General features: G+C 37.8%; 1 protein-coding gene across 1 annotated transcript in view; it reads right to left on the reverse strand.

Moving 5' to 3' along the window:
• The window catches only part of LOC143017547 (AP-4 complex subunit mu-1-like), a 126,931-nt gene that overhangs the window by 67,479 nt on the left and 32,013 nt on the right, over positions 1 to 27,439 (reverse strand). The window contains exons 3-5 of the mRNA XM_076172336.1: positions 27,047 to 27,145; positions 8,107 to 8,325; positions 7,376 to 7,483 (exon numbers count right to left, since the gene is read on the reverse strand). Coding sequence (XP_076028451.1) covers positions 7,376 to 7,483; positions 8,107 to 8,325; positions 27,047 to 27,145 — 426 coding nt within the window. The remainder of the gene's footprint in view (positions 1 to 7,375; positions 7,484 to 8,106; positions 8,326 to 27,046; positions 27,146 to 27,439) is intronic.

A 27,439-nucleotide genomic window follows, 5' to 3' on the forward strand; every position in this document is an offset into this window, starting at 1 on the left:
TTGTGACTTGCCATTGTACTTTTTCCAATCTGTCAATGATATTCCAAATCTGGACAAACTAACAATTTATATAGCTTGTTAATGAGTGATGGACTTTTGAAGTCAAAAGATCGTGCAATCAGTCCTAGAATCTTATTTGCTTTCTCAGAGGCTGAAATACACTGCTTGGATGATTTGAGATCATTACTGATAATTACGTTGAGATCCTTTTCACTATCCACATTTGTTAACGAATTTCCAAATAACTTGTAATCATACTTACTGTTATTTTTACCTATGTGCATTACCTTGCATTTACTTGTGTTAAATTTCATTAACCACTTTTCAGACCATTGCTGTAATATATCTAAATCTTCTTGAATATCTAATTGGTTTAAGTGATCATTTGCCATTCCGCACTGTTTTGTATCATCAGCAAATTTGGAAACAGTAGATTTTAGTCCATGGTCTACATCATTTATATATACTATGAAAAGAAGTGGCCCAAGAACGGAACCCTGAGGAACTCCACTTGTAACATTTTCCTATTCAGAAGTGTTTCCATTTAAAACAACTCTCTGTTTTCGATCATTCAACCAATTATTAGTACAACTTTATAGGCTACCACTTATTCCATGTGAAGCTAATTTAATAAGTAGTCTTTCATGGGGACGGTATCAAAAGCTTTGTCATAATTCGAGATAACTGTGTTGTAGAATTCGAGTAAGTTAGTCACGCAAGAAAGTTTCCATCTGAAACCATGCTGACTATCATTTATCAAACAGTTACTTTCTAAATGATGTTCGACAGCATCTCTGATGATAGTTTCCATCATTTTTCCTATGATTGAAGTCAAACTTATAGGCCTATAGTTATTTGGTTTCTTTTTGTCACCTTTTTTTAATATGGGAGTAAAGTTAGCTACCTTCCATTCTCTTGGGACATCTCCGAATATGATGGATTTCTTGAAAATAATTTCTAATGGAACATCAACCTCATTTTTCATTTCCTTTAAGATTCTTGGATGCCAACCATCAGGCCCTTTCAGTTTCTCTATACAACTTTTAATTTTTTCTTTTGTTATATTTACCGTAGTAAGTTTACCCTAGACTTTTCACAGGTTTCAGTTTGGAGTTCACTATGAGGTGTTTCATTTATGAATACTGAGCTAAAATAATTGTTTAAAATATCACACATTCCTTCATTTGAATATTCAAGTTGACTGTCAGCAGATAATAGTGAACCAATGTGATTCCTAACAACCTTTTTATCTCTAATGTACTATAGAATTATTTGGGATTCTCTTTAGATTTATCAGCGATATTCATTTCGTATTGTCATTTTCTTATTATCATTGTCTTTTTTAAATCTCTCTGTATTAATACATAACTTTGATAGTCATTAGATGCACCTGAGCACTTATATTTCTTGTAAGCCTGTCTCTTTTTAGCAATACCTTTTTCAGTTTCTTGGTTAAGCAATTTTGGGTGAGCCTGATTTGGGGGATGTCCGTCCTTAAAAAGAATGTAAGTATGAATCATCTTAGTGAGTGTATCTTGAAATATTTCCCATATCTGATCTGCAGGTCTTTTGCTTAATTTTGCCTCCCAATCTGTAGGCTGAAGCTCCTGACGTAGTCATATGAACTGAGCTTTACTGAAATCAGGTATTTTAGAAACACAAGTACCTATTCTAAATTTTTTTAGTAGTTTGAATCTAAGTTCTGATCACTATTTGCAACAGTTTCACTGAGTTCTACTTTGGTTACCATGCTTTCGCGGCTAGTGATCAATAGATTGAGTAAGTTTCCATGTCTTGTGGGCTCTTTTACATGCTGAACTAAGTAATTGTCACCAAGAAAATCAATCAAGTGACTACCTATATGGCCATGTTCAAGGGTCATCCAATCAATGTCAGTAAAATTGAAATCACTCACTATCAATAAATCCAGGTTGCAGAAACTAGACAGTTCTTGAAATAACAGTTTGTCATCTGCTAATGATAATATCTTTGGCCTATATATTACAACTACATTCATTTTTGTCCATTTGTTTGGGTTAATTCTACCCACAAACTATCATACGCATCCTGTTTTACTTTCTCTAAAACGCAAGCATGGATATTGTTTTTAACATACAACAGAACACCCCCACCTTTCTTGTGGTTTCTATCCTGAAAGTGTTTAAATCCTGCTTCAAACTTTTTACCATTTAACCATGTCTCTGTTATTCCTATCATATTGAGATTTTTGCTTTTAACATACACCTGTACTTCTTGAAATTTGTGCCTAATACTACAAGTATTAAAGTACATGGTTTTAAGAAACTTGTTATTATTTTTTTGGACACGTTTTGAGTTTCAATATCATGTATTACATTATAATTTTGTTTTTTTATTGACACCTTGCTCTATATTGATATCTGGTCCTTCATTGACATTCAATGCCTTATTAACATTTCTCCCATCAAAATTAACATTTCCCCCATCACGGACATCTGGTCGTTCATGGTCATCCAATCTCTTTTGTATACTTTGTCCCCCTACGTCACCATGTTTCACACCGGCCTCACATCGTTCATTGACATTCTGTCCGCCAACCCTTCCTAAAATTATATTTTGTCCTCCAGTGACATTATATCCTACCATGATATTTTGTCTTCCACTTTCATTACATCCCATCATGATCTTTTGTCCTCCACTGTCATTACATCCCATCATGATATTTTGTCCTTCATTGACATTCTGTCTAGCATCCCTTCCTAAAATTATATTTTTGTAACCATAATTTCACAGATTACAACAGTGGAAAACTACACTACATACGAACATACATACACACACACGTCGGTTGAAGTGACAATGAAGTTTGGAACTCCAAGAAAACTTCAACTTTCATCGATCTCAATGAGGGAGTACCTTTGTTGTATTAATAGGGAAGGGGAAAGCTCGTGGTGTAGTGGGAAGGTGAAGAAAAAGGAGAAAGGGAGGGATTACTGAGGGAAATGAAGAAGGTGACAAACGGGTTCCCCCAGACGTCAGGAGAAATGTCAACAAGAGGGCTGCAGACGATGCAGGCGAAGTCAACTATATCAGTAAAAGTATTAAGTTCAGAAATGTAGATAAGAACAGCACAATAGAAAGTAGAGATAATAATTTCCATGGATTTAATGAGGGGAGGGATGCCAACCTCCCCCAATTAGCAAGTCTAGAGGAAAAACTAGAGAAAATGACCAAACATTGGGAGGCTAGGTTCAGCCAACTTACACAGATTACGGAAAGAGTTGATAAATTGGAAGAACTAAAAAAGGAGAACCAAAACCTAATCAAAGAAAGAGAAGAATTAAAAAGACATTTAAAAGAAGTAAAAGATGAGAATGAGGAATTAAAGAAGAAGAATAAAGAGTCCATAGCAAATAAAACACAGGGTTGGAGAAAAGTCCAAGAGAACAACAAAGTTGTATTTACAGATATAGTGAAACAACAGATGAAAGAACAAACTAAGGACACATTTATTAAAGTGATGAGTGAAAAGGAGAATACAGTAAGAGACTTAGCGGACAAAAAGAAATGTATACTGTAATTATATTAGAGGTGGAAGAGAAGTATAATCTAAATAGGACCACAAGAGTAAAAGAGGAAAAGGAAAAGGTAAACAGCATATTAGAAGTAGTTCAAGAGGATGAACAAGAAACAGGGAAAGAAACTGAATATATAGGCTAGGGAAATATAATACAGATAAGACCAGACCAATTAAGATCAAATTCAGGTTCCAAACAACAGTAGGGAATATCTTAGCAAAAACAGGGAAACTAGCAGACAGTGAACAATATATACAGGTATGGATAAAAAGAGAAACGAATAAAGAGGAAAGAGAGGCGAAAACAAAAAGACTAGAAGCTAAGAAAAAAAAAAAGCACAGATTCAGAAAAAGAGAAATTCTAATGGAGAGTACTGAATATGTAAGTGAAGAAATGGTTCATAGCAGAGAAAAATGGAAGGGAAACAGAAAACACAATGGAAGTAGCAGAAAATTAAAAGTGTCTTATACAAATAAATATAGATGGCTTAATAACAGGCTTGAAAGAACTGAACAATTACCTTTAGGAAAAAGAACCGGACATAATGGGAATTGTAGAGACAAAATTGAAAGGTCCACTACCACCTAACAGTGTAGGTCATGGTGCATATAATTATTGGATTAGAAACAGAGAGGTAAAACAATGGGGTGGAGATATGTTCCTGACTAAAAAGGATATAAATGTGAGGAATGTCAAATATGGAAAGAATAGAGTAGAGATGATTATGATGGAAGTGAAGGACAAGGATGGGAAAAGCAGGAAGTTTGTAGTAAATTATGTGCCTCCTAAAACGGCTTTGTGGGAAGAGAAAGAACACAATAATATGTCAGAAGACACAAAGATAACACTAAATAAGATAATGGAAAATGGAGGAAGAATAGTCATAATGGGTGACTTTCATTGTAAAGAAATCTGCTGGGAAGAGATGACAGTGAAGGGTGGAGACGACCTATGGGGAAATGTACTACTTGATATGATTATAGAACATACAACGACGCAATGGATACAAGAGAATACTAGGTATAGAAATGAGGAAGAACCATAGAGACTGGACCTAATAATCACATCAGAACACGAAATAGTGGACAAGAGTGAATATAAGACACCAATAAGTAAAAGTGACCACATATTGGTTGAACTGGAACTAAAAGAGGAAAAATACATGAAAAAAAAACGAACAATATAGAAAAGGTAGATTGATGTATGAATTTTTTTTTTTTTTTTTTATAAAATAAGAGAATTCTTTCAAAAAGCTGACTGGGAAAGAATACACAAGGAGGAAACAACAGTAGAAGAGAAATGGAATATTTGGACAAAAATATATAAAGGAGTGGATAAGTAAATTCCAGGACAAAAGCAAGAAAATGATTATGTAAAGTGCTGGTACAACATAAGATGTAGGGAGTTAAAAGACAAAAGGGACAAAGTTTGAATAAAATGGAAAAAAGACAAAAGACCTGAAAAATGGAAAATATATACTAGTTATAGAAAAGAATAAGTACAAGTGTGCAGAGAAGAAAAGAGAAAATACAAAAAAGATGTCATAGAAAAATGTAAAGATCAACCAAATCTATTTTACAGATTTGTAACCAACAAACTGAAAAACAAACAAGATTTAGAGAAACTATGACAAGGAGGAGTTGAATACACAGAGGAAATAGAAATGGCAGAAATTATGAACAAACATTGATGTTCTCAAGGGAAAACATACAACCTATAGATATCGAATGGGAGGAGAAAGTCCACCCTATGAAAGAGATAGAAGTATCAAGGAATGAAATAATGAAACACTTGAATAATCTCGATGTCAGAAAATCGCATGGACCAGATGAAATGGCAAATTGGATTTTGAGAAAATGCAGGAATGAATTAACAGACAAAATACATAGTCTAATAAGCAGTTCATTGAAAGAAGGAAAAGTTCCAGGAGATTGGAAAAGAGCAAATATAGTACCAATATATAAAGGAGGAAACAAAGAAGAACCTACTAACTATAGACCGGTCTCTCTTACAAGTATGATAGCTAAAATTTGTGAAAGAATTATAAAAATTAGATGGGTAAAGCATTTGGAAAAAACAACATACTAAATCCAAGGCAATTTGGATTTAGACAAGGACGATCATGCATCACAAATTTAATGTGTTTCTATTCAAGGCTAATAGATGTAATACAAGAAAGAGATGGATGGGCTGATTGTGCATTTCTACACCTGAAAAAACCTTTTAACCCCTTCCATACGGTGATGCCTATGTAGGCGTCATGAGGAGCAAGTGGGTACGCGAGGATGCCGACGTCGGCGTCTTGATTATATTTATTGTAATCGTACCTGTGTGACCCCCATACTCTGTAAACTGGCTTCATCATATTTTCTGTGGTTATCAAAATTCACAGGTGAAAGAGAACGAGCGAGCGAGCAGTGACTTTATTTTTTATAATGTGAGTATTATGATGCAACATCGCACGTATTGAAGGGGTTAATCTGGTGCCACATAAGAAGTTGCTTAAGAAATTAGAAACTGCAGAGGGAATACAGGACAAACTGCTGAAGTGGATGGAAGACTTCTTGCATAAAAGAAAAATGAGAGTGGTGATAAGAGACAAACACTCTAATTAAGATGATGTGATAAGTGGTGTTCCACAAGGAACAGTTCTTCTCACTGCCAGGTCCATATGCACTTACAAAAACCCACATCTCCTTTCCTAATTTCACCTTCATCCACATTATCCTTAAGGAAACCTCCTTCCACTCCACTACACATTTACCAATCTCTTCACTTACTAGTATAGCCACCCCTTCCCTCCCACGCCCTCTCCTCACTCCTGATAACCTCCCACTTACACTCCCAAACTTACACTTGCCCTTCCCTTTCAGCTTAGTTTCACTAAAAGCCAACACATCCATCTTTCTTCTCACAAACATACTACCTACCTCTTCCCTTTTACTCTCATCTGTACCACATCCACACACATTAAAAGACCCAAACCTTAGGGTGTTAGTCGGAAAACTCCCAGACTCTCTTATGCCTTTGCTTTTTCTTTTAGGAATGTCCCCTGTGGGGCTACAAGGAAGAGGATGCCTAGTCCCAATCCCCGCCCCTTTCTTCTCGCCTCTTACGATCCAAGTGGAATTACTTGATGGCAGTATGATGATGATGATGATAACTATAATAATAATAATATTACTAGTATTAATAACAACACCAATAATAATAATAAACTGACATAATTTGCAAATTCATAGTTTGGGGGTCTATAGAAAATCTTAAACTTTACTAGGGGGTCGAAGAGCTGAAAAGTTTGGGAACCCCTGGTATAGACCCTAAAGTATCAACTGCATGCTACTTTGCCATGATAGCATGCAGCCAATACCCCTGACGGGAAGGGGCTGTATAGTAGATAAATGAAAAGGTGATGGGCTCAGGACTAGAGATGGTTAGTGAGAGTGGAGGTAAGTAGGAGGTCAATCAGTTTTTTTTTTTTTTTTGCTATTGATACTGCTTGTGACTGGGTCAGAGATGCGTCTAAGGCAGCTAGTGATGGCATTTGGGAGGGTATGTGAGAGAAGAAAGTTGGAAGTAAATGTAGGTAAAAGTTACATGATGGGATCTACAAGGAGTGAGGGTAGCAGTGAGGTGGAGGTAAGAATCAAAGGAAAGTCTACAGGAACTGAAGAGTTTTATGTATTTATAATCACATGTAGCAGAATGGAGGAGTGGGGATAGAGATAAACTATAAAGTGAGGGGAGCAAGTAAATGTCTTGGGTGAGTGAAGTGTCATATGGATAAATGCTAAGGGAAAAAAATACAACATATTTACCAATCCTGGAGAAAGGGAGAGATGTGATGTTTCTTTGGGTGCAACAAAATCACTATAAATATGGGCACGGATCTTTTCTGGTGGAAGAACTTGCAAAAAGCCATTATCCTGCAATTAAGAAAGAAAAAGAAGAAAAAGAATATATATATATATATATATATATATATATATATATATATGTATATATATATATACATATATATACATATGTATATATATTGATATATGTGTATATATGTATATATATATACATATATATATGTATACATATTTATATATATGTGTATATATATATATATGTATATATATATATGTGTATATATATAGATATATATACATATATATATATATATATATATATATATATATATATATACATACACACACATACAATAAAAAGAGTGAGAGAAAAAAGGGGGAGGTAGAGAGTGAGATGGGTGGGGAGAGACAGGAGAGAGGTGAGAGAAGAGAAAGAGAGGATGGGAGAAAGAAAGGGAGACAGAAGAGGATGTGACAGAGAGAGTGTATGGTATATTACAAAATTTGACTTCTCACTTACTAAACCAATGAAAGTAAATGTGGTTAATAACATTCCAATAAATATTTCATTACCAAAAGTTGCATTGGATGATCTACTGTTGTATATGGTTGTTGTACAAATAAATGCACAATCATTAGCTGAACCTGGGCTTTTGTATAAAGGAAAACATTATTTTTTTGTGAACACTTACTAACACCTCAATAAGTATTTCAGTGATGAGAGTTGCATTGGCTGAAATGCTGTGCTGCGTGATTGTTCCACAAAGGGTTGCACAGGCTTTGCACACTTGTCCTAAGGATTCAGCAACAAAGAGTGGTCCACATTCTTCTGTTGTGGAACCAGGTCTGACCACGGCAGCCCAGTATAAGTCATGACGGAAGACATACACATAAGTGTATCCATTCTTTGTCTGAAAATATAATTGTCAAATTACAATAAAACATATATTCTAAGGAACAGGGTGTCATACAGGATGGGTGGCTGCAGAAGAGGGTCAGTTCAAAGGCCAGTAATGTAGCATTGGAAAGGCTCCCAGCTTTCATGACCAGAAATAAAACAAAATAAAGGAATAAATAAAAGAAAAAACAATTCTACTCTGCAATACTGGAAAGAGAGAATGTGGAGACAGTGACTGAGACACACATGCACACACACCCGAGCTTCCAAGCTGTCAAATCTCTCAACTAGAACTCCAAAGGCTGCCGAATAAGACGAAAATTCTCAATAGTGCAAGGAAAACAAGAGGCCCGGTTTGTATTGAATGGAGGGGGAGCACTTGTGGTTACCCAAAATGATTTCTTTGCAGTGTTAAATTGATCTAATGAGAGAAAATGCAAGAAAATAAAAATAATGTTTTTGAGCCAAATGTCAACTCAAATAAAGAAAATAAATTCCACACTAAACAATGAGCTAATGGAATTAAAAAAATATCTAATGGAGGTTCAATGTCAAAATGAAAAGATGAAAATCACTGATACTACCAATAATGAGAATCTAAAAAAAAAAAATAAAAAAAAAATGTGAATCACCAAATGCACGCAATGTCTGAAAGAATTGAAGAAAACTTAGGTGAGGAAAATTTGCAGAAGATTAAGAAATGGAATGAAAACAGAAAATGAAGAGATAGCTTTTAAAGAAATATTAAAACAGATGCACGAAAATGCAAAGGACACAATTATTCAAGTAATCAAATATGAAAATCAATTATACTACCAACAGTGAGAACTTAAAAAAAAAGAGGTAAATCACAAAATACAGGCAATGTCTGAAAGAATTGAAGAAAACTTAGGTGAGGAAATTTTGCAGATTAAGAAATGGAATAAAAACAAAGAAAAGAAAGAGATAGCTTTTAAAGAAATAGTACAACAGATGCAAGAAAGTGCAAAGGACACATTTATTCAAGTAATAATAAAAAAAAAAAGCAAATTGGGTCAGAGATACAGTGGATAGAAAAAAGTGTATTGTAGTATATGGATTAAAGGAAAAACATGGTCTGGTGAGGTATATGAGAGAAAAGGCAGTTGAGCAGTAGTCGTCACTCAGGTCAGGTCAAACCGGGTAGCTGCTTCAGTTAGCGATATGGCGAGTGAATGTGTCACTGTGTTCAGCGCCGAAGAGGTACAATCTCTATTTAGTAGAATTGAAGCCTTGGAGGATGCTGTTAAGTGCCTTAAGGAGGAGAATCGAGTTCTCCGCTCGAAGGCCCATGATACGGAAGGCAATATTAGCGATGAGCATGGATGGAATACGGTGAGAAATAAGATGCGGAAAAGTGGAAAAAATTCCTCACCAGCCCCACTGAAATGCAAAAACTCGTTTCAAGTGCTGGCAAATCTGCAGGAAGAAGGAACTAATGAAATCCAAGAGAAGAAGAAAAGGGCAGACGCTGGATCCCTGCCCACAGGTAAGATTTTGGTAGTAGGAGACAGTCAAGTGAGGTATTTAGACAGGGTTTTCTGCGACAAAGATAGGAAGCATAGGACGCAGGTGTGTTTCCCCGGCGCGGGCATAGGTGATGTTAGAGATAGGATTGAAGAGTGTCTAGTAGGGGAAGGAAAGGACCCAGTAGTTTGCTTAAGTGCCGGAGGAAATGATATAGGTAAGGTAGGGAGTGAGGAATTATTTGCGCGGTACCGAGATGCGCTAGACAATATCAGAAATAGGGGAGGTGTTCCTGTAGTATGTGGAATCCTTCCGAGGCGTAGAGTTGGAGGCATGTGGCATTCCAGGGCTATTGCAATGAATTGCAGGCTGGCAAAACATTGTAAGGCTAATGGATGGGCATTTGTCGACAACTGGGACCGCTTTTATGGTAAGAATCACCTATACACAAGGGACGGAGTGCACTTGTCTCCCAAAGGATTTCGGCTCCTTGCTGAATCCCTTGAGCGAGAAGTAGGCATCCTACAGGGTTTTTTCGGGTAGATTATGTGGGAGTAGGGGGGAAAGTATCGGAATATAGTTTAGGAAATAGAAACAACTTAGAGGACTGTACAAAAAATCACCAAAGCAGGTGGAGGGAAGATAAACTTAAAGTTTACTATACAAATAGTAGGAGCATAATTAACAAAATTGATTTGCTGCGAGGTAAAGCATGCGTAGAAAATTTCGATATTATAGCCATTACTGAATCCTGGATCAACATGGCTGATAAACATTTCCTTCCGGAAATCGAAATAGAAGGATATAAGTTTTTTCATAAGGATAGGGTCGGCAGGAATGGGGGAGGTGTAGCACTTTTCGTTAAAAATACATTAAACTGTATTATCAACAATTCGATTAAGGAAGAGGACTGTACGGAATCTATTTGGGTAGAGATTATTGGCAAGAATAAGAAAGTTATTATTGGCGTCTTGTATAGACCTCCTAACCTTAGCATTGAGCAGACTGATTCCCTAATTCATGAAATTCACAGAGCGTCCCAGTACAAAAACGTTGTAATCATGGGAGATTTTAACTATAGAAACATTGACTGGGAAACTTTAATAGGAGATCATGAAGCGAAACAATTCCTAGATGTGGTGCAGGATAATTTCCTAAAACAAATGATTACCGATCCTACGAGGGGACAAAATACCCTGGACTTAATTCTAACAAATAATGAGCACCAAATTAGCAGCATAATAGTGGGCGATAGTCTAGGCTTTAGCGATCATCAAGAAATAAGATTTAATATTATTTGGGAAAAAATAAAAAGTACAAATAACGTTCAAGTACCAGACTTCAGGAAAGCAAACTTTGACAATATAAAAACCTATTTGAAATTGAATACGAAAAACAATCCGGACGTTTCAAACATTCTTGATTCTCGTTGCGGGGCTGATAATCAGAAGTGGGTCAAGGAGGATACGCGTACCTTGGGTCAGGTCTGGGTCAAAGAGAGAACTACGCATACCTTAAGTCAGGTCTGGGTCAAAGAGAGTGATGCGCGTGCCTTGGGTCAGGTCAATTCGGGGCGACGGCCCAAAAATCAGGTCAGTACTTTGGATGAGATGTACAGCAATCTGGCAGATCTAATTATTAATGCACAAAACACATTTATCCCCCTAAAGTCAATACGAAAAAATAGTAATACTCCCAAATGGATGACGGACAGATTGAAACATGAGATCGGAATTAAAAGAGGACTTTACGTAAAAATAAAAAACGGGGAATCACACCTTAGATCAAGATATAACGAAATGGCAAAGCTGGTTAAAAGGAATACACGTTCAGCGAAACGTAATTATGAAATCAAGGTTGCCAGTCAAGCAAAATCCAACCCAAAGGGTTTCTTTCACCTCTATAGAACAAAAAATAAAGAAAGAATAGGACCAATTAAAAACGATGAAAATGTCATGATAGAATCGGAAGAAAAAATGAGTGAGGAGTTTAACAATTATTTTCTATCGGTGTTTACTAATGAGAGGTTAGATAAAGTACCTGACTGTGATCCGATTTTCAGAGGGGATGAAGAAAATAGCCTAACTAATATCAGCATTAGTAAAGAAGAAGTTATCAAGCAGATTGACAGACTTAAAGCTACAAAATCTCCGGGTCCGGACGAAATTTTTCCAAGAATGCTTAAGGAGTGTAGATTTGAAATCTGCGACCGGTTAACTGAAATATTCAATAAATCGGTAGACACTGGTTCTGTTCCAACTGCTTGGAAGCAGGCAAACGTTGTTCCTGTTTTTAAGAAGGGAGATAGATCGACCATATGCAACTACAGGCCAATCAGTTTGACGTCGGTTATAGGAAAGATGCTTGAATCAATAATAGTAAATAGACTCAGAGAACACATTGAAGGGCATAATTTAATTCGTGATTCACAGCATGGTTTCTCCAAAGGTAAGTCATGCGTGACTAATCTTCTATCCTTTTACACTAAGGTATATAAGGCGTCAGACAACAATGAAAATTACGATGTTATTTACCTTGACTTTAGCAAAGCGTTCGACAAAGTGCCACACCAGAGACTACTAAATAAAATCAAAGCCCATGGCATAGGAGGAAAAGTGTTAGAATGGATTAGAGCTTGGATTAGTAACAGAAAACAGCGGGTCACCATAAATGGAATAAAATCTAGGTGGGGCAATGTTACTAGCGGTGTCCCCCAAGGCTCGGTTTTGGGTCCCTTATTGTTCATTATGTATATAAACGACTTAGACGATGGGTTAAATAGTGATGTTAGTAAGTTTGCGGACGACACTAAAATAGGACGCCTAATTAGGTCAGGAGAAGACGCCCAGATTCTGCAGGATGATCTTGATAAACTGTTAACATGGTCGGTGAAATGGCAAATGAACTTCAATATCTCTAAGTGTAGCGTGTTAAACGTAGGGCTACACAACCCCGAAAATAGATACAACTTAGATGACACGTTTTTAGAAAAATCTGAGTGCGAGAGGGACTTGGGAGTTCTGGTGAGTCCGGACCTTAAAACCAGGAAGCAGTGCATTAGCGCCAGAAATAAAGCAAACAGAGCATTAGGCTTCATTGCTAGGACGGTAACAAATAGAAGTGCAGAGGTAATTATTAAACTCTATCTAGCAATAGTTAGACCCATCCTGGACTATGCGGTACAGTTTAGGTCTCCGTCCTACAAAATGGACATAAATTCACTAGAATCAGTACAGAGAAGAATGACCAAAATGATACAAAGACTCGGAAATTTGCCTTACGAAGAGAGGCTTAGGCACCTAAACTTACACTCTCTGGAAAGACGCAGAGTGCGGGGTGATCTAATAGAAGTGTTCAAGTGGATCAAAGGCTATAACAAGGGTGATGCAAACAAGGTCATCATAATAAAACAACAGGGCAGGACTCGCAGTAATGGGTATAAACTGGACAAATTTAGATTTAAGAAGGTAATAGGCAAGAATTGGTTTACAAATAGGGTGGTCGATGAATGGAATAAACTTAGTAACCACGTAGTAAGCGCTGAAACTATCAGTTGTTTTAAAAAACGATTAGACAACTTTATGGATGGGGACGACAGGTGGTGATGGATACGGAGCTGCCTAGTGTAGGCCTTATGGTCTTTTGCAGTCTCCTTTATTTCTTATGTTCTTATGTTCTTATGTAATAACAATTCTAAAAGAAGTACAAGATGATGACCAAGAAGTAGAGAAAGATATAGAAGTGTATAGAATGGGACAATATTCTAAAGAAAGAAATCGACCTATAAAGATAAAACTAAGATCACAAATGATAGTAGAAAACATATTAGCAAAATCAAGCAAGTTAGCAGAGTGAACATTACAACAATATATGGATAAAAAGATAAATGAATGTTAAGGATATAGAAAGAGGACACTGAGGCAAAGCTAAGGAAAAACACAAGAAGAGAATGGAGACCAAAAGCAAGGAGTTCTATTGGAGGGTCTTTGACATGAGGCTGAGAAAATGGTCAATCAAGGTAAGCAAAACTAAACAGAAAACAAGATAAAGGAAAAAAAATTAAAAATGGCCTATACTAACATAGACAGATTAATCTCAGGATTGAATGAACTAAATGATTACCTGTCAGAAGAAAAACCAGATGTAATGAGAATTGTAGAGATGAAATTAAAGGGTCCACTACCACCTAATAGTGTTGGACATGGGTTATACAATTATTGGAACAAAAACAGAAACAAGAAACAGGGTGGAGGAATCATGTTCTTGGCCAAGAAAAACTTACATGTGATGAAGGTTAGTGAGGGTAAAAACAGTGTGAAAATGATCATGATAAAAGAGTTGGTGGGGGTTTTTGGTCCAAACACCGTGGGACATTTTCTTCTGATTATTTCTAGACCTATTCTCAATACAAAGTGAGACTGGCTGTTCCAAAGAAAACTCTGGAGGTGCCAGATCTTCCTAGCTAAAATGATACATGGTACAAAAATGGGCGTGCCCTACGAGAGAGCACCCGATAAGAAAATATAGAAGGGTGGCACTCTTGGTGTTGCCAGAATGTAGAACATTGACTGTAGTGTTGACCTATGACCCTATACTTGGGGCGACTTCGAGTTGTTTGGAGTTGTTCTGGCAGATATATGGATATGGGGTCAGCTTGTGAACCCAACGAGCTTAGCTGAGAGGCCTCGCTTGTTCGAGCTTAGCTGAGAGGCCTCATTGTGCCACCACTAGTTGGCAGGGGTTTTTGAAGGCTTGGTGGTGTGGTGTGGTTGGCGACGTAGGTCTCTTGGAGGCTTGGCGGTGTGGAGTGGTTGGCGATGTAGAATACGTGGACTTCGTGCCGTGGTTGTGGTAGTGCAGCTGGTTGATGCAGTGAACTGTGTCTGTCGCTACGTCTTTGAAGAAACAGCGAAGCTTCGAAGTTATTGAATGTTTTCTTCGGTGTCGTGTGGGTTGACGTCGGTGCTTAGCGTGGTTTCGCTGATTGATAGTCGAGTTAATTAGTGTTGCACTGCTGCTTCGATGTCCACGGCTGTAGAGTTAGTCTTGCGTTCATATCCCACTTGGTGCCACCACTCATATGCCCATTTACGACACCCAAGACGCTAATTTCTGACAATGGAAGTGAGTTCAACAATGAGATTCTTTCGCACATTTGCGATTATTTTCAAATCAAGAAATGTAATACTACTGCCTACCATCCTAGTTCAAATGGCCTAGTTGAACACCAGAATAGAGAGATTCTCAATGTTATCAGATATCTTGCTTCTGATCTGCAACCTTCCTGGGATGAACATGTCCCCATGATTCAAACATGTTTAAATTCTGCGGTAAATGAATCTATATCGGAGTCTCCCTATTTTGTTCTTTTTGGTTCAGACAAACAGCTCCCGTATGATCTTCTCCTTTCAGAATTACCACCAATCTATAACTTCAATGATTTTGTAAAGGTTAAAGTAGCTAATTTCAATCACCTTTTCAAAAGAATACATAATTCCCTCCATCTAACGAAGGACGAAATGGTCTGTTTGCACAACAAATCAGCCAGAACTGATACCTTTGATATTGGAGACATTGTTTATACCCTTAACCACACACCTACCTCTAAGCTCTCACCTAAATTCTCTGGACCCTATCGCATCATTGGCCATGAATCTAACAATAAAGTCAAGGTATTTAGTTTGCCAAATCTGACAGAGACCCTGTTGCATAAATATCACATTAAAAAGGTTCCCCATGGCTTAGACATAGAAACTTGTTTCTCAAGCTCCCCCTTCTCAGAACATAGAGGAGAACACTCAACCCTCTTCACAAATTCCACCTTTGCCACTTCCCCGATATAGTCTTCGTAACAGAGCCACGCCTTCATAAATGTATATTATTGCCTAGGTGAACGGAAATAATATCCACTTTCCGCAAATTCGTACCATTAAGTTCTTCACGTTGTTTATATGTTTTGTTCTTGTATATTTCCTTTACGGCACACATTTGCCAAACTTATATGTATATAACCTTCATGCCAAGGCCTTGGCTAGGACCTTGTTTTGTGTTTTTCTTTTCTTTTCTTGTTTCTCTAGGTGTACAGTCACTGGGACGGTGATGATAGCGTGGCCGAGCATTGTGAGGCGGCAGATGATTTCTTTCGCCGTTGGACAATTTCTTTCCCTCCACCATCTCTCCACCATGAAGAGACAGCGAGGCCTTTCAGCCACAACGAGGCCTCTCAGCTAAGCTCGAACAAGTGAGGCCTCTCAGCTAAGCTCGAACAAGCGAGGCCTCTCAGCTAAGCTCGTTAGTTTCACAAGCTGACCCCATATCCATATATCTGCCAGAACAACTCCAAACAACTCAAAGTCGCCCCAAGTATAGGGTCATAGGTCAACACTACGGTCGACGTTCTACATTTTGGCAACACCAAGAGTGCCACCCTTCTATATTTTCTTATTGGGTGCTCTCACATAGGGCATGCCCATTTTTGTACCATGTATCATTTTAGCTAGGAAGATCTGGCACCTCCAGAGTTTTCTTTGGAGCAGCCAGTCTCGTTTTGTATTCAGAATAGGTCTAGAAATAAACAGAAGAAAATGTCCCACTGTGTGGACCAAAAACCTCTGCCAACAAAAGTTGACGAAATCAACATGAAAAGTAGAAAGTTTGTGGTGATTTATGTGCCTCCAAAAATGGGCTCTTGGAAAGAGGGCGAGAATTAAAAAATGTTAGATGATACAAGGAATTCATTAAATGAGATACTGAAAGATGAAGGTAACTTGGTACTTATGGGAGATTTTAACTACAAAGAAATCAGTTGGAAAGAGATGACAGTGAAAGGAAGAGAGGATCTATGGGGAAATGTATTACTTAACATGACCATGGAACATACAATGATACAATGGATATATGAAAATATCAGATACAGAAGTAATGAAGAACCATTGAAACTGGATTTAATATTTACAACAGAACCTGATATTGTGGATAAAATTAAATACAAGACACCATTTGGAAAGAGCGACCACATACTAATAGAGGTTGAATTAAAGGAAGAAATATATATGAAGAAAAATGAGAAATGCAGAAAGGGAAGATTGGTGTACAGCAAAATGGACTTTGGGAAACTTTAGAAATTCTTTCAAAATGCTAATTGGGAAAAATTCTACATTGAAGAGACAAAAGTGGAAGAGAAATGGACAATCTTGATGGAAATCTTTAATGAAGGTGTGAATAAATATGTACCAAGACAGAAACAAGAGAAGGTGTACATTAAGTGTTGGTTCAATAGAAGATGCAGTGAGGCAAAAGATAGAAGAGATAAAGCTTGGAAAAGATGGAGTAAAGAAAAAACCTGGCAAATGGCAAATATATATCAACCATAGAAATGAATCTGTAAAAGTGCGCAGAGAGGAAAATAGAAACTATGAAAAAAAACATCATAGAAAAATGTAAAGATCAACCCAAACTATTCTATAGATATGAGAATGGTAAACTTATGAATAAACAGGAAATGGTGAAACTATGCCATGGAAATACAGAATACACAGAGGATACTGAAATGGCTGAAGTCATGAACAATCACTTCAAGTTGGTTTTCACTAGAGAAAAAGTACAGCATTGGGACAAAGGAAGTGAAGTGCAATAACACAAAAAGAAATAATGGAGCAATTAATAATCTTTGACATTAGGAAATCACACAGCCCAGACAGAATTGCAAACTGGATACTAAAAGAATGTAAAGAACTAATGGACAAAATATACAACATAAGTTCCTCACTCAAAGAAGGGAAAATACCAAAAGACTGGAAAAATTCCAGCATTGTGCCTATAAAGGAGGAAACAAAGAACTAACAAATTACAGAACAGTCTCCCTTACAAGCACTGTGGCCAAAATTTGTGAAAAAATGATCAAGAATAGATGGATAAAACACCTGGAAGAAAACAATATAATAAACTCAAGACAATTTGGATTCAGACAGGGAAGATCATGTGCTACAAATTTAATCTGTTTCTACTCAAGACTAATAGATATAATACAAGAAAGGGATGGATGGGCTGATTGTGCTTTCCTAGACTTACAAAAAGCCTTCAACAAAGTACCACACAAAAAATTATTTAAAAAAAACTGGATGTTAGCTTCATTGCTACCAACACTTCAGTTCCCTCCAGTGAAATTGTAATTCACTTACAACTTTCTTCACTTTCTTTCTGTAATTGTAGTATGGTAAGTCACTCGTCTCAAGGCCCCATGCCACTCTCGTAATGTAAGTTTTTAGTCAAGTTCCATTATTCAGTTCGAAGGTGAATTAAACATAATTTTTCTTTTCTCTTTTCTTCCGAAATAAATTACACTTGGTTATTCAAGCTACACCAAGGGATTCCCTCCTGGGATCCTCTTACATCCACCAAGCCAAGTCTGCTCCAACATCACGATTTAATTAATCCAATAACTTTGAATATTACAAATAAGTGCCACCCTTTTAGGGTGTGACTTTACCTCCATGTACCAATAATTTTTCTCCTCCTCCACCCTTTTCTCCAATCAGAAAGACTGTTATACTGTCTCAACCAATATTATTTATGCAAGCAATTTGTCGCAAGCAGAACAAGCTCTGTGTTTACATATTAGTCACATCAGCACCTTTCATCACTGCTCCAACCAATGTTTATAAATACAAGACGGTAAGCTAGAATATGCAACTCTCAGCAACTTCCAGTTGGCCATTGTATCATAACAACTGGATAAAATTTACATATCGTTTCACCTACCCCTCGATGTATCTAAATGTCTACCTCTATCTACCGGCCTCTTACAGGGCACGGCAGCTACCCTTGGTCGTCCCGACCAATAATATCTACTACCTTCTTACAGGGCTCGCTAGTATATACTTGGAAATCATCATATATATAAGAAGCTAATCTAACCTTGCAATTGGTAAAATGGCATCAGTAAAACATACCAAACATATACATATCAAAGATATAAGCATTTGAGGGATACAATGTAACCTATTAAACTGGATGGAGGATTTCCTGCATGGTAGTAAAATGAGAGTAGTTCTCAGAGAAAAGTGTTTAGGTTGGGCGAAGGTGATTAGTGGACTCCAATAATGTTCACTATTTATGTGAAAGACATAAATGAAGATGTGGAATACTACATGAGCTTCTTTGCAGATGGATGCTAAATTGTTGAGAGAGGTGAAAACCAAAATGGATTGTGAATCACTACAGAGACCTAAACAAGGTTTGGGAATGGAGTCAGAAGTGGGAAGTAGACTTTAACATTAAATGTAGCATAATGGAGTTCGGTAAAGGTAAAAAAAAAGAAAAGAAAAGAAAATATATATATATATAATTTGGACAATATACAATTGGAACAAAGGAAGTGAAGAAAATGGGATCTGAAAAAGACCTGGGAGTAATTGTCTCAATGACTTCTCCCCTGATAAACAAATAAACATAATTGTCAGAAAATCATATAGCTTGCTAAGATCAATAATGGTGGCTTTTACCTATTTACACAAAGAAATGGCTAAAAAAAATATTAGTCACACTAATAAGGCCTAGACTGGAGTATACTGCGGCACTATGGCCATCCAGTACAACCACTCCTCATTTAATGATGACAATTGGGACCAGCATTGCCATCGTTAACCGAATTGGTCGTTAAGCGAAAGTGTATACATATACGTACATGTACTGTATGTACAATGTCCAGCAATACATGTATCTTTATTTTTATGTATTTTCCCTCTTTTATACAGTACAGTAAAGCTTTATTTACTGTTTTGATAGTAGAGAAAGCCCTCAAATAACATGGTGGTTAGGTTCCTGAAATTACCGTGTATGACCAAATCTGCGTATGCTGACATTCCATATTAAATACGGGGGTATTTTCTTAGTTTCGACCATGGGCACAATATAGCAATAGAATATTAATTATTAATTTTGTATATTAAAATGTATCAACATAATATGCAATTTTGTGGGCAGAAATGAAAATAAAAAATACCTTGCTACAAGCAAATATGCTAATGAACGAAGTCGGTAGCATAGGATTGGGACACCATCTTGTCATCTGTCAATTGACAGCCTAGGTACTTCCGATAGTACCTCGCCAGGTACATTTTCTTAAAGGATTGTTATGAAGCGGAGATACATGCATTCCTTCAAGCTGCAAGAACTTTGTATACCCTGCAAGCTAAGAGAGTGGTTGAAAAGCCTGCCAACGTCTCTCCCAACGACGACAACGAGGATGAGCCGGATGACATTTAATTTGCAGGTAATGATTTATTAAACACAGGTTAGTTTAGTTTAGGTTAGACGAATTCATCATCCTTTCATTTCTTCAACGTTGGCATCTATCATAACAAACATGGTGTACCATTCATCCGACACGACTTCGTTACTTACGAAATCTGTTTTAGCACCTTTTTTGTTTTTTTATTTTCGCTCACAAAATTGCATATTACGTTGATACATTATAATTTACAAAATTAATAATTAATTTTCTATTGCTATATTGCACCCATGGTCGAAACTAAAAATTTACCAATACCAGTATATACTGTACCCTAGGTAGTTTTTGCAGCTTGCAGGATGGTAATGTAGACCTAAGCTTCAGAACACTTTACCTCACAGCTAATATCCACCGTACAAGTTCATTTATAACATCATACAAATTTGCCTCAGCCAACATATCGTACACAACGTCGTAACTTCGGGAGATTTACGTTATACGAATATTGGTCTGTCATAAAGCCCATCGTTACTCCGCGTTGTCGTTAACCGAGTAGGTCGTTAAACGAGGAGTGGTTGTACCAAAAAGAATATAATGAAAATTGAAAGACTCCAAAGAGCAACCACAAAAATGGCCCCAGCACTTTCAGACCTGGAACAAAGAGGAGAAAGAGGCAACCTACTGACCATCTACAGAATCATGAAAGACATGGAAGTCCTTGATAGAGAGGACTTACTAAATTGGGACAAGAGAAACACAAATGGACATGAAAAAACTCAAAAAGGATAGTTATAGAAGAGACCTGAAAAAAAAAGTTTCCCACAAAGAGTAGTAGTAAACATCTGGAACAAATTGGACAAAACAATAGTGTGTGCAAAAACCAAACATGAATTTAAGAGCAAGCTAGACACTGCGAGATATAAAGACTGGACACCATGAGCATAGCTCCCCTTCCTGTAAGATACAACTAAGTAAATACATGACAGAGAGAGAGCGATAGATGGAGATGGAAAGAAACAAGGAACAAGGAGATAGAGTAAGAGAGAGAGAGAGAGAGAGAGAGAGAAAGAGAGAGAGAGAGAGAGAGAGAGAAAGTTTCCATACTCTTCTGTTCAGTGTAACTAGCAGAGTGATTGTACACATAGTAATTTTTTAAAGACCTAACAAATATTAGGCAAGATGGAGTGAAAGGAATGATGATGGCTGAGTTGACAAACCACAATGGAGAGGACCAAGGTTGCTGGAATGGGCTACAAGTAGGAAATTGGGCTAGTTTTTAAGTCATGTGTTACTTTATTTCTAAAAATGTTAATATATATATAGGGGTGTGCTGATTAATCGGCATCAACATTGACAAGAATTTGAATTTTTTTGGTGAATCAGCATTGGCAAGAATCAGCATTTGTTTTTAGAATGGAATTCAGCATCAGCAATATTTTGCCAATGCTGATGCCATTTCCCACATTCCTGGGGTCATATATTAGATAGTAGAGACTGAGTTAGGTTTAGGTTTTACTATTAAGTTAGGATTAAAAAACTGTTTAATAAATTTTACACTCTGCACATGTGTTTTATCAAAACCATGCATTAAATGATTCAAGTTACTTAAAGTTAGTAGTTACATCAAGATCTATGAAATAGGTAATTTTTTTTACCTCTTTTTCAACCGATAGAAAATAATACAATCATGCATTGATAATCATAAAGTGGTCAATCAATAAGCACTTCAATAAGTTCATTCAATTATTAGCATCCACCAGCTCAACAACTACATAAATACATACCGGTAAATATATCAAAGGCTTTTTTCCCCCTTATAAGGGAGGTAGCCAAAAAACAAAGGCATAAAAACCACTCCCACCCATTCCATCCCTATCATACTCCACTCCCCTCCACCCTCTTCCCTCCCTTTATCTTGGCACCTCCTGGATGATGGGTCATCCCTGCATCTTGCCCACTCCCCTGGGTCAAAGACAGCACATCCACAGCAAGGCTGCTTCATTAAATCGGCGACCCCACTCTCCGTCTCCTTATGCAGAAAAGGAGAAGACGGAGAGAAATCTATTGGGGCTGCATCAAATTATTTCTCACACATACTATCTCATCCCCTATCCCCCACCCATTCCACCTCATGGATCACAGCATCATCCATATAAAGCAAATAAAAATCACTGTTTAATTACTTTATATTAAAAACTGATACACCATAATTATATAAAGTGGCATTGGCATTGACACCAGCAACTAAGAGTGAACAGGACTCGGCATCATCAAATAATGGTAAATAGGAATCAGCATTGGCATTGGCATAAAACGGAATTGGCACACCACTACATATACATAATATTCATATATACATACATACATATACCAAAGGCTCTTTTCCTCCTTACACAGGAGGTAGCCAAAAGACAAAGGCATAGAAACAACTCCCACCCATTCCATCCCCTACATACTCCACTCCCCTCTACTCTCTTCCCTCCTTCTTATCTCGGCACCTCCTGGGTGTCACAAGACACAGCACATCCACAGCAAGGACACTTCATTAATTCGGCGACCCCCCCCCCTCTCCATCCCCTCATGCCGAAAAGGAGATGGGGAGAAATCCCTTCAAGCTGTGTCAATTTATTTCTAATACACTCCCTCACCCCCCATCCCCCACCCACTCCCCCTCATGCATCACAGCATTATCCATACACAACTTTTCTCAATTCACCCGTCTTCTGTCCTCTCCCATCCTTCCTCAACAGACATTCCCCTCTTTCCCAATGCCCCTTTTACCCCATCCATCCATCTCATCTTAGGTCGACCCCTCATGTTCACTCCTTCCACCTCTGCCTTCCACACCTCTTTTATTAATCTTTCTTCACTCATTCTTTCCATGTATCCAAACCATCCTAATGCTCTATCATCAATCCTATCTCCCAACTCCCTTTCCACCCCTATTCTCTTCCTTAATTCTCACTCCATCTAGCCTAGTAACCTCTATCATACTTCTCAGGCATTTCATCTCAAACACATAACTCCTTCTCTCTTCCTCTCTTATGTTCCATGTTTCTGCCCTGTACAATGTTATCACCACAATCACTCATTCATACAATCTCCTCTTAACATCCATTCCCAAATGTCTATTTCTCATTACACTTTTTAATCCACCAAGGCATTTACTCGCTTCTCTCAACCTACATTCTACCTCCACCTCCATTACTCCCTTTCCTGCCACATTAGTACCTAAGTATCTGAAACTATCCACTTCCTCCAGTCTCTCTCCCTTAATACTCACTTCCAGCCTGCTGCCACTCTCTCCCCTTGTACATCTCATCACCTTATTTTTACCCACTTTTATCTTCAACTTCCATCTTTTGCACACCTTTCCAAACTCTCATTAACTTCCTCAATCCCTCCTCTAATCTTGCTACAGGCACAGTATCATCAGCAAACAAGAACTGGCTTATCTTCCACTTTTCTCCATTTTCTTTAACCATCTCCAATCCCTGACTCACTACCCTTGCATTCACTTCTTGCACCACCTCATCCATGTATAAATTTAACAGCCAGGGCGACATAACACATCCCTGACCAAGTCCCACCTTTACCTCACTCTCTCCATTTCTAATCCTAACACAAGCTCTACTACTCTCGTAAAAACTCTTGACTGCTCTTAACAGCTTTCCTCCTATCCCATATATCTGCAAAACCTTCCACAGTGCCTTACTGTCTACCCTGTCATAAGCCTATTCCAGATCCATAAAAGACCAAAAAACATCCTTACCTTTTCCTATAGCTTTCTCACATATCTGTCATACCACAAAAATCTGACCTATGCAACCCCTACCTGTCCTAAACCCACATTGTTCCTCACCAACTACCCCTTCTGTTCCTCTCCTAATCCACTCAATGAAGACCCTCCCATAAGCTTTCCCAACTACACTTAACAAGCTGATCCCTCTGAAACTACTACACTCACACTTGTCTCCTTTTCCCTTGTAAAGTGGAATTATACAAGCACTCCTCCAGTCCTCTGGCACTCTACCCTCTCTTAAACAAACATTAAATAATCTCACCAGCCAGTCCACCACCACTGTACCTCCTTTTTTCAGACATTCTGCATGGCATCCATCCAGACCAGGTGCCTTACCTGCTTTCATCATCTTAACAACTGCCTTCATTTCATCTTCCCTTATTTCTCATCCATTTTCCTCACTCATCACTCTCATTTTCTTAGTGCTTCCCACTGCAACTACCTTTCCCTCCCTATCCTCTTTCACATTTAGCAACTCCCTAAAATACTCTGCCAACTTTCCTCTCACTGCCTTCTCTTCCATTATCATCTCTCCATCTGTGACTTTTACCTTTTCTTCTCTACTTGATTTGCCTCCCCTTCCTCTTTTAATTTCTTTCCAAAATAAATTTCTCATTACTTTCAAAACTTTCTGTCATACTTTTTCCCCATTTCACATCTGCTCTCCTCTTTGCCTCCTTTATATTATGCTTAACTTCTCTTCTATTTTCTTTGTACCTCTCATATGATTACCTCATCCTAATTTGTAGCCAATATATGAAAGCCTGCTTCTTCTCTTCTACAACCTTCTTTGCTTCCTCATCCCACCACTCACTACCCTTCCTTCTATTTCTTCCCATCCTCCTTGTTCCACACACCACCTTTGCACACCTTATGACTCCTTCCTTGAACCATCCCCATTCCTCCTCCACTTCTAGTTCTACTCTATCCTTCACTCCCACTCATCTCTCAGCTTCTTCTTATACTCATTCTCCTTTTCTTTATCATTTAAGCAGTTCATTCTAAGCACCTCCCTACCTTCTGCCCTTTTCCTCTTTCTCCACCTATTTTCCACTCTCAACTTACCTTCTACCAGAAAATGATTTGATATTCCCCCACTCTATCCCCCTTAAAACATGTACATCCTTAATTCTTCCTACTATACTCATGGTTACCACTATATAGTCCATTAACACTCTATCTGCCACCCTTCCAACCACTTCCCTCTCTCATGTGTACTTATGTTTGACTTCCTAAACACTGTATTTGCTGTCATCAACTCTCGTTCAAGACACATCTCCACCATCAACTCTCCACTATGATTTTTTCCTAGAACTCCATATTTCCCAATCACTCTGTCTACTGGTTCATTTCCTACCCTAGCATTAAGGTCTCCCAAAACAACTACATTGGCATTTCTCCCTAATACCTCTATGCACTCATTTAAATCCATCCAAAAAAAACTCCCTTTCCTCTATGCTCATCTCACTACCAGGCCCACATGCACGTACAAAAACCCACATCTCCCTTCCCAGCTTCACCTTCATCCACATTAACCTTGAATAAGCCTCCTTCCACTCCAGTACATGCTTACCTATCTCTTCACTTACTAGTACAGCCACCCCTTCTCTCCCTCACCCTCTCTTCACTCCTGAGAACCTCCCAACTACACTCCCAAACTCACACTCGCCCCTCCCTTTCAGCTTAGTTTCACTCAATGCCAACACATCCATCTTTCTTCTCACACTCATACTATCTTTTCCCTTTTACTCTCATCTGTACCACATCCATGCACATTAAAAGACCCAAACCTCAGGGTACTTTTTGGAAAACTAGACCCTCTTATGTCTTTACTTTTTTAAGGGATGTCCCCTGTGGTAGCAGGATTCCTAGTCCTATACCCTGTCCCGCTTTTGTCGCCTCTTATGACTCAAGTGGGAAGATTTGGTGGCAGCATTCTATCCCCCATCACAGGGTAGGTGAAAAAAGGAAATGAATATTCAGAGAAATGGTACAGGATAGTAACAAAGGGTTGGGGGACAGCATAACGGAGGGACAGTTGCAGTATAATAAAAGTGTCATCATTTCTCTATGAATAGAGTCCTCCTCTATCACAGACAAAATTATATGTGGCTCTGGTCCGTAGGGGTGCTCCATATAGACCCTAAAGCATCAATTGTATGCTATTTTGCCACAATAACATGAAGCCAATACCCCAGACCTAATGTATACACTATTTGTTAAATATATTTGTATGAAATGCTTACCAATCAGTGGCATATCATGCTGAGATGCTGCCTTGGGCAGGAGTCATATTGCTGCCCACTAGTTATCACTGTTTGATCACTTAAATGATATCTATCACCCAGCCATTTTACATCAGCCTTCATAATGATCTCCACCAGCTGCCCATTTGTCTTCATTGATATACAGTACAGTACTGATCAGGAAAGGACTGAAAATAATTTCAATGTGAATAATGTGATTCACATTATTGGCTGTGCAAGATGTGGGTAAAGCCAAATATAAATATATCACTGGTAAACCATGCAAGGCACAAGGTATATGCAACAGTGCAGGGAAGCCACTGGAAAAGCTAGAGCTCTGTAGCACAAATGATTGATCTATTTCTTCTACACATTCCTTTATCTGAATTTATCAGTAGAAAGTTTATTATAGGAACTTTCATTCTCACACATCACATTATTTTACATTACTTTTTCTTAAGCAAAGATGAACAGAAACAATAGCCTTGTAGAGCTACATGCTCATGATACTCGTCAATGCTAGATGTTAACAAATGCATTATGATTATTGTTGTTGTTTAGCACTGCTGACTTTCCCAGTGACTTCCTCATGCTGTTGGATACATCTTGTGCCACATGGGGTTTACTAGTGATATATTTATATTTGGGTTTCTCCACATCTTGGGCCACTCTTCACCAAGGCATGTGTGGAAACTTCACTCTGTTCACCTGGGAAAATCATCATGAAGGCATGATACAGTATGGACTGGTGGTAGACATTATTCAAGTGATCAAAGATAGCTGGTGGGTGGAAATACGACTTTTGTCCCAGATATCATTTCAGCACACTATGCCATGACTGTACACAGTCATTGTTTTTCAATGACTTAATGAATATATTTCCAATAAACATGGTGAAATAAGTTGCATATGACAACACAATATAAAACAATGCAATGGATAATGAACAATGAAACCAAATGATACTTACAAAGCAAGGCGGAGGATCTCCATGGGGTGATGAGGTCAGTTCTGACAGAAAAGTATCAAATACAGATTCTTTCACACTGTCATCATCTGTAGTCTCTGGCTAAGAAAATCATAATCTCACCTTTCCATCTTATTGTTATTTAATTATTTATAGTTTTACGGTTACAAGAAAAGTCTTAACAGGTAAAATATTGCAATGTCTCTCTTTTTGTTTTTTGCCTGCTGGTGCACTTTATTATGTTTATGGGGTACTCTATGGGGTTGTTGGTATGTGATAAATAACAGCCAATAGGTCCTTATCTTTAGTATGATCTCTTGGTTGAGATGTAAATACAAAACCTGATTTTAAATGACCATGACAACATAATTCACCCAGTCACAGCAGGGTCACCAA

The sequence above is a fragment of the Oratosquilla oratoria genome, chromosome 32, assembly GCF_046742065.1.
Source record: "Oratosquilla oratoria isolate Oo_2021 chromosome 32, ASM4674206v1, whole genome shotgun sequence".
Classification (NCBI taxonomy): domain Eukaryota; kingdom Metazoa; phylum Arthropoda; class Malacostraca; order Stomatopoda; family Squillidae; genus Oratosquilla; species Oratosquilla oratoria.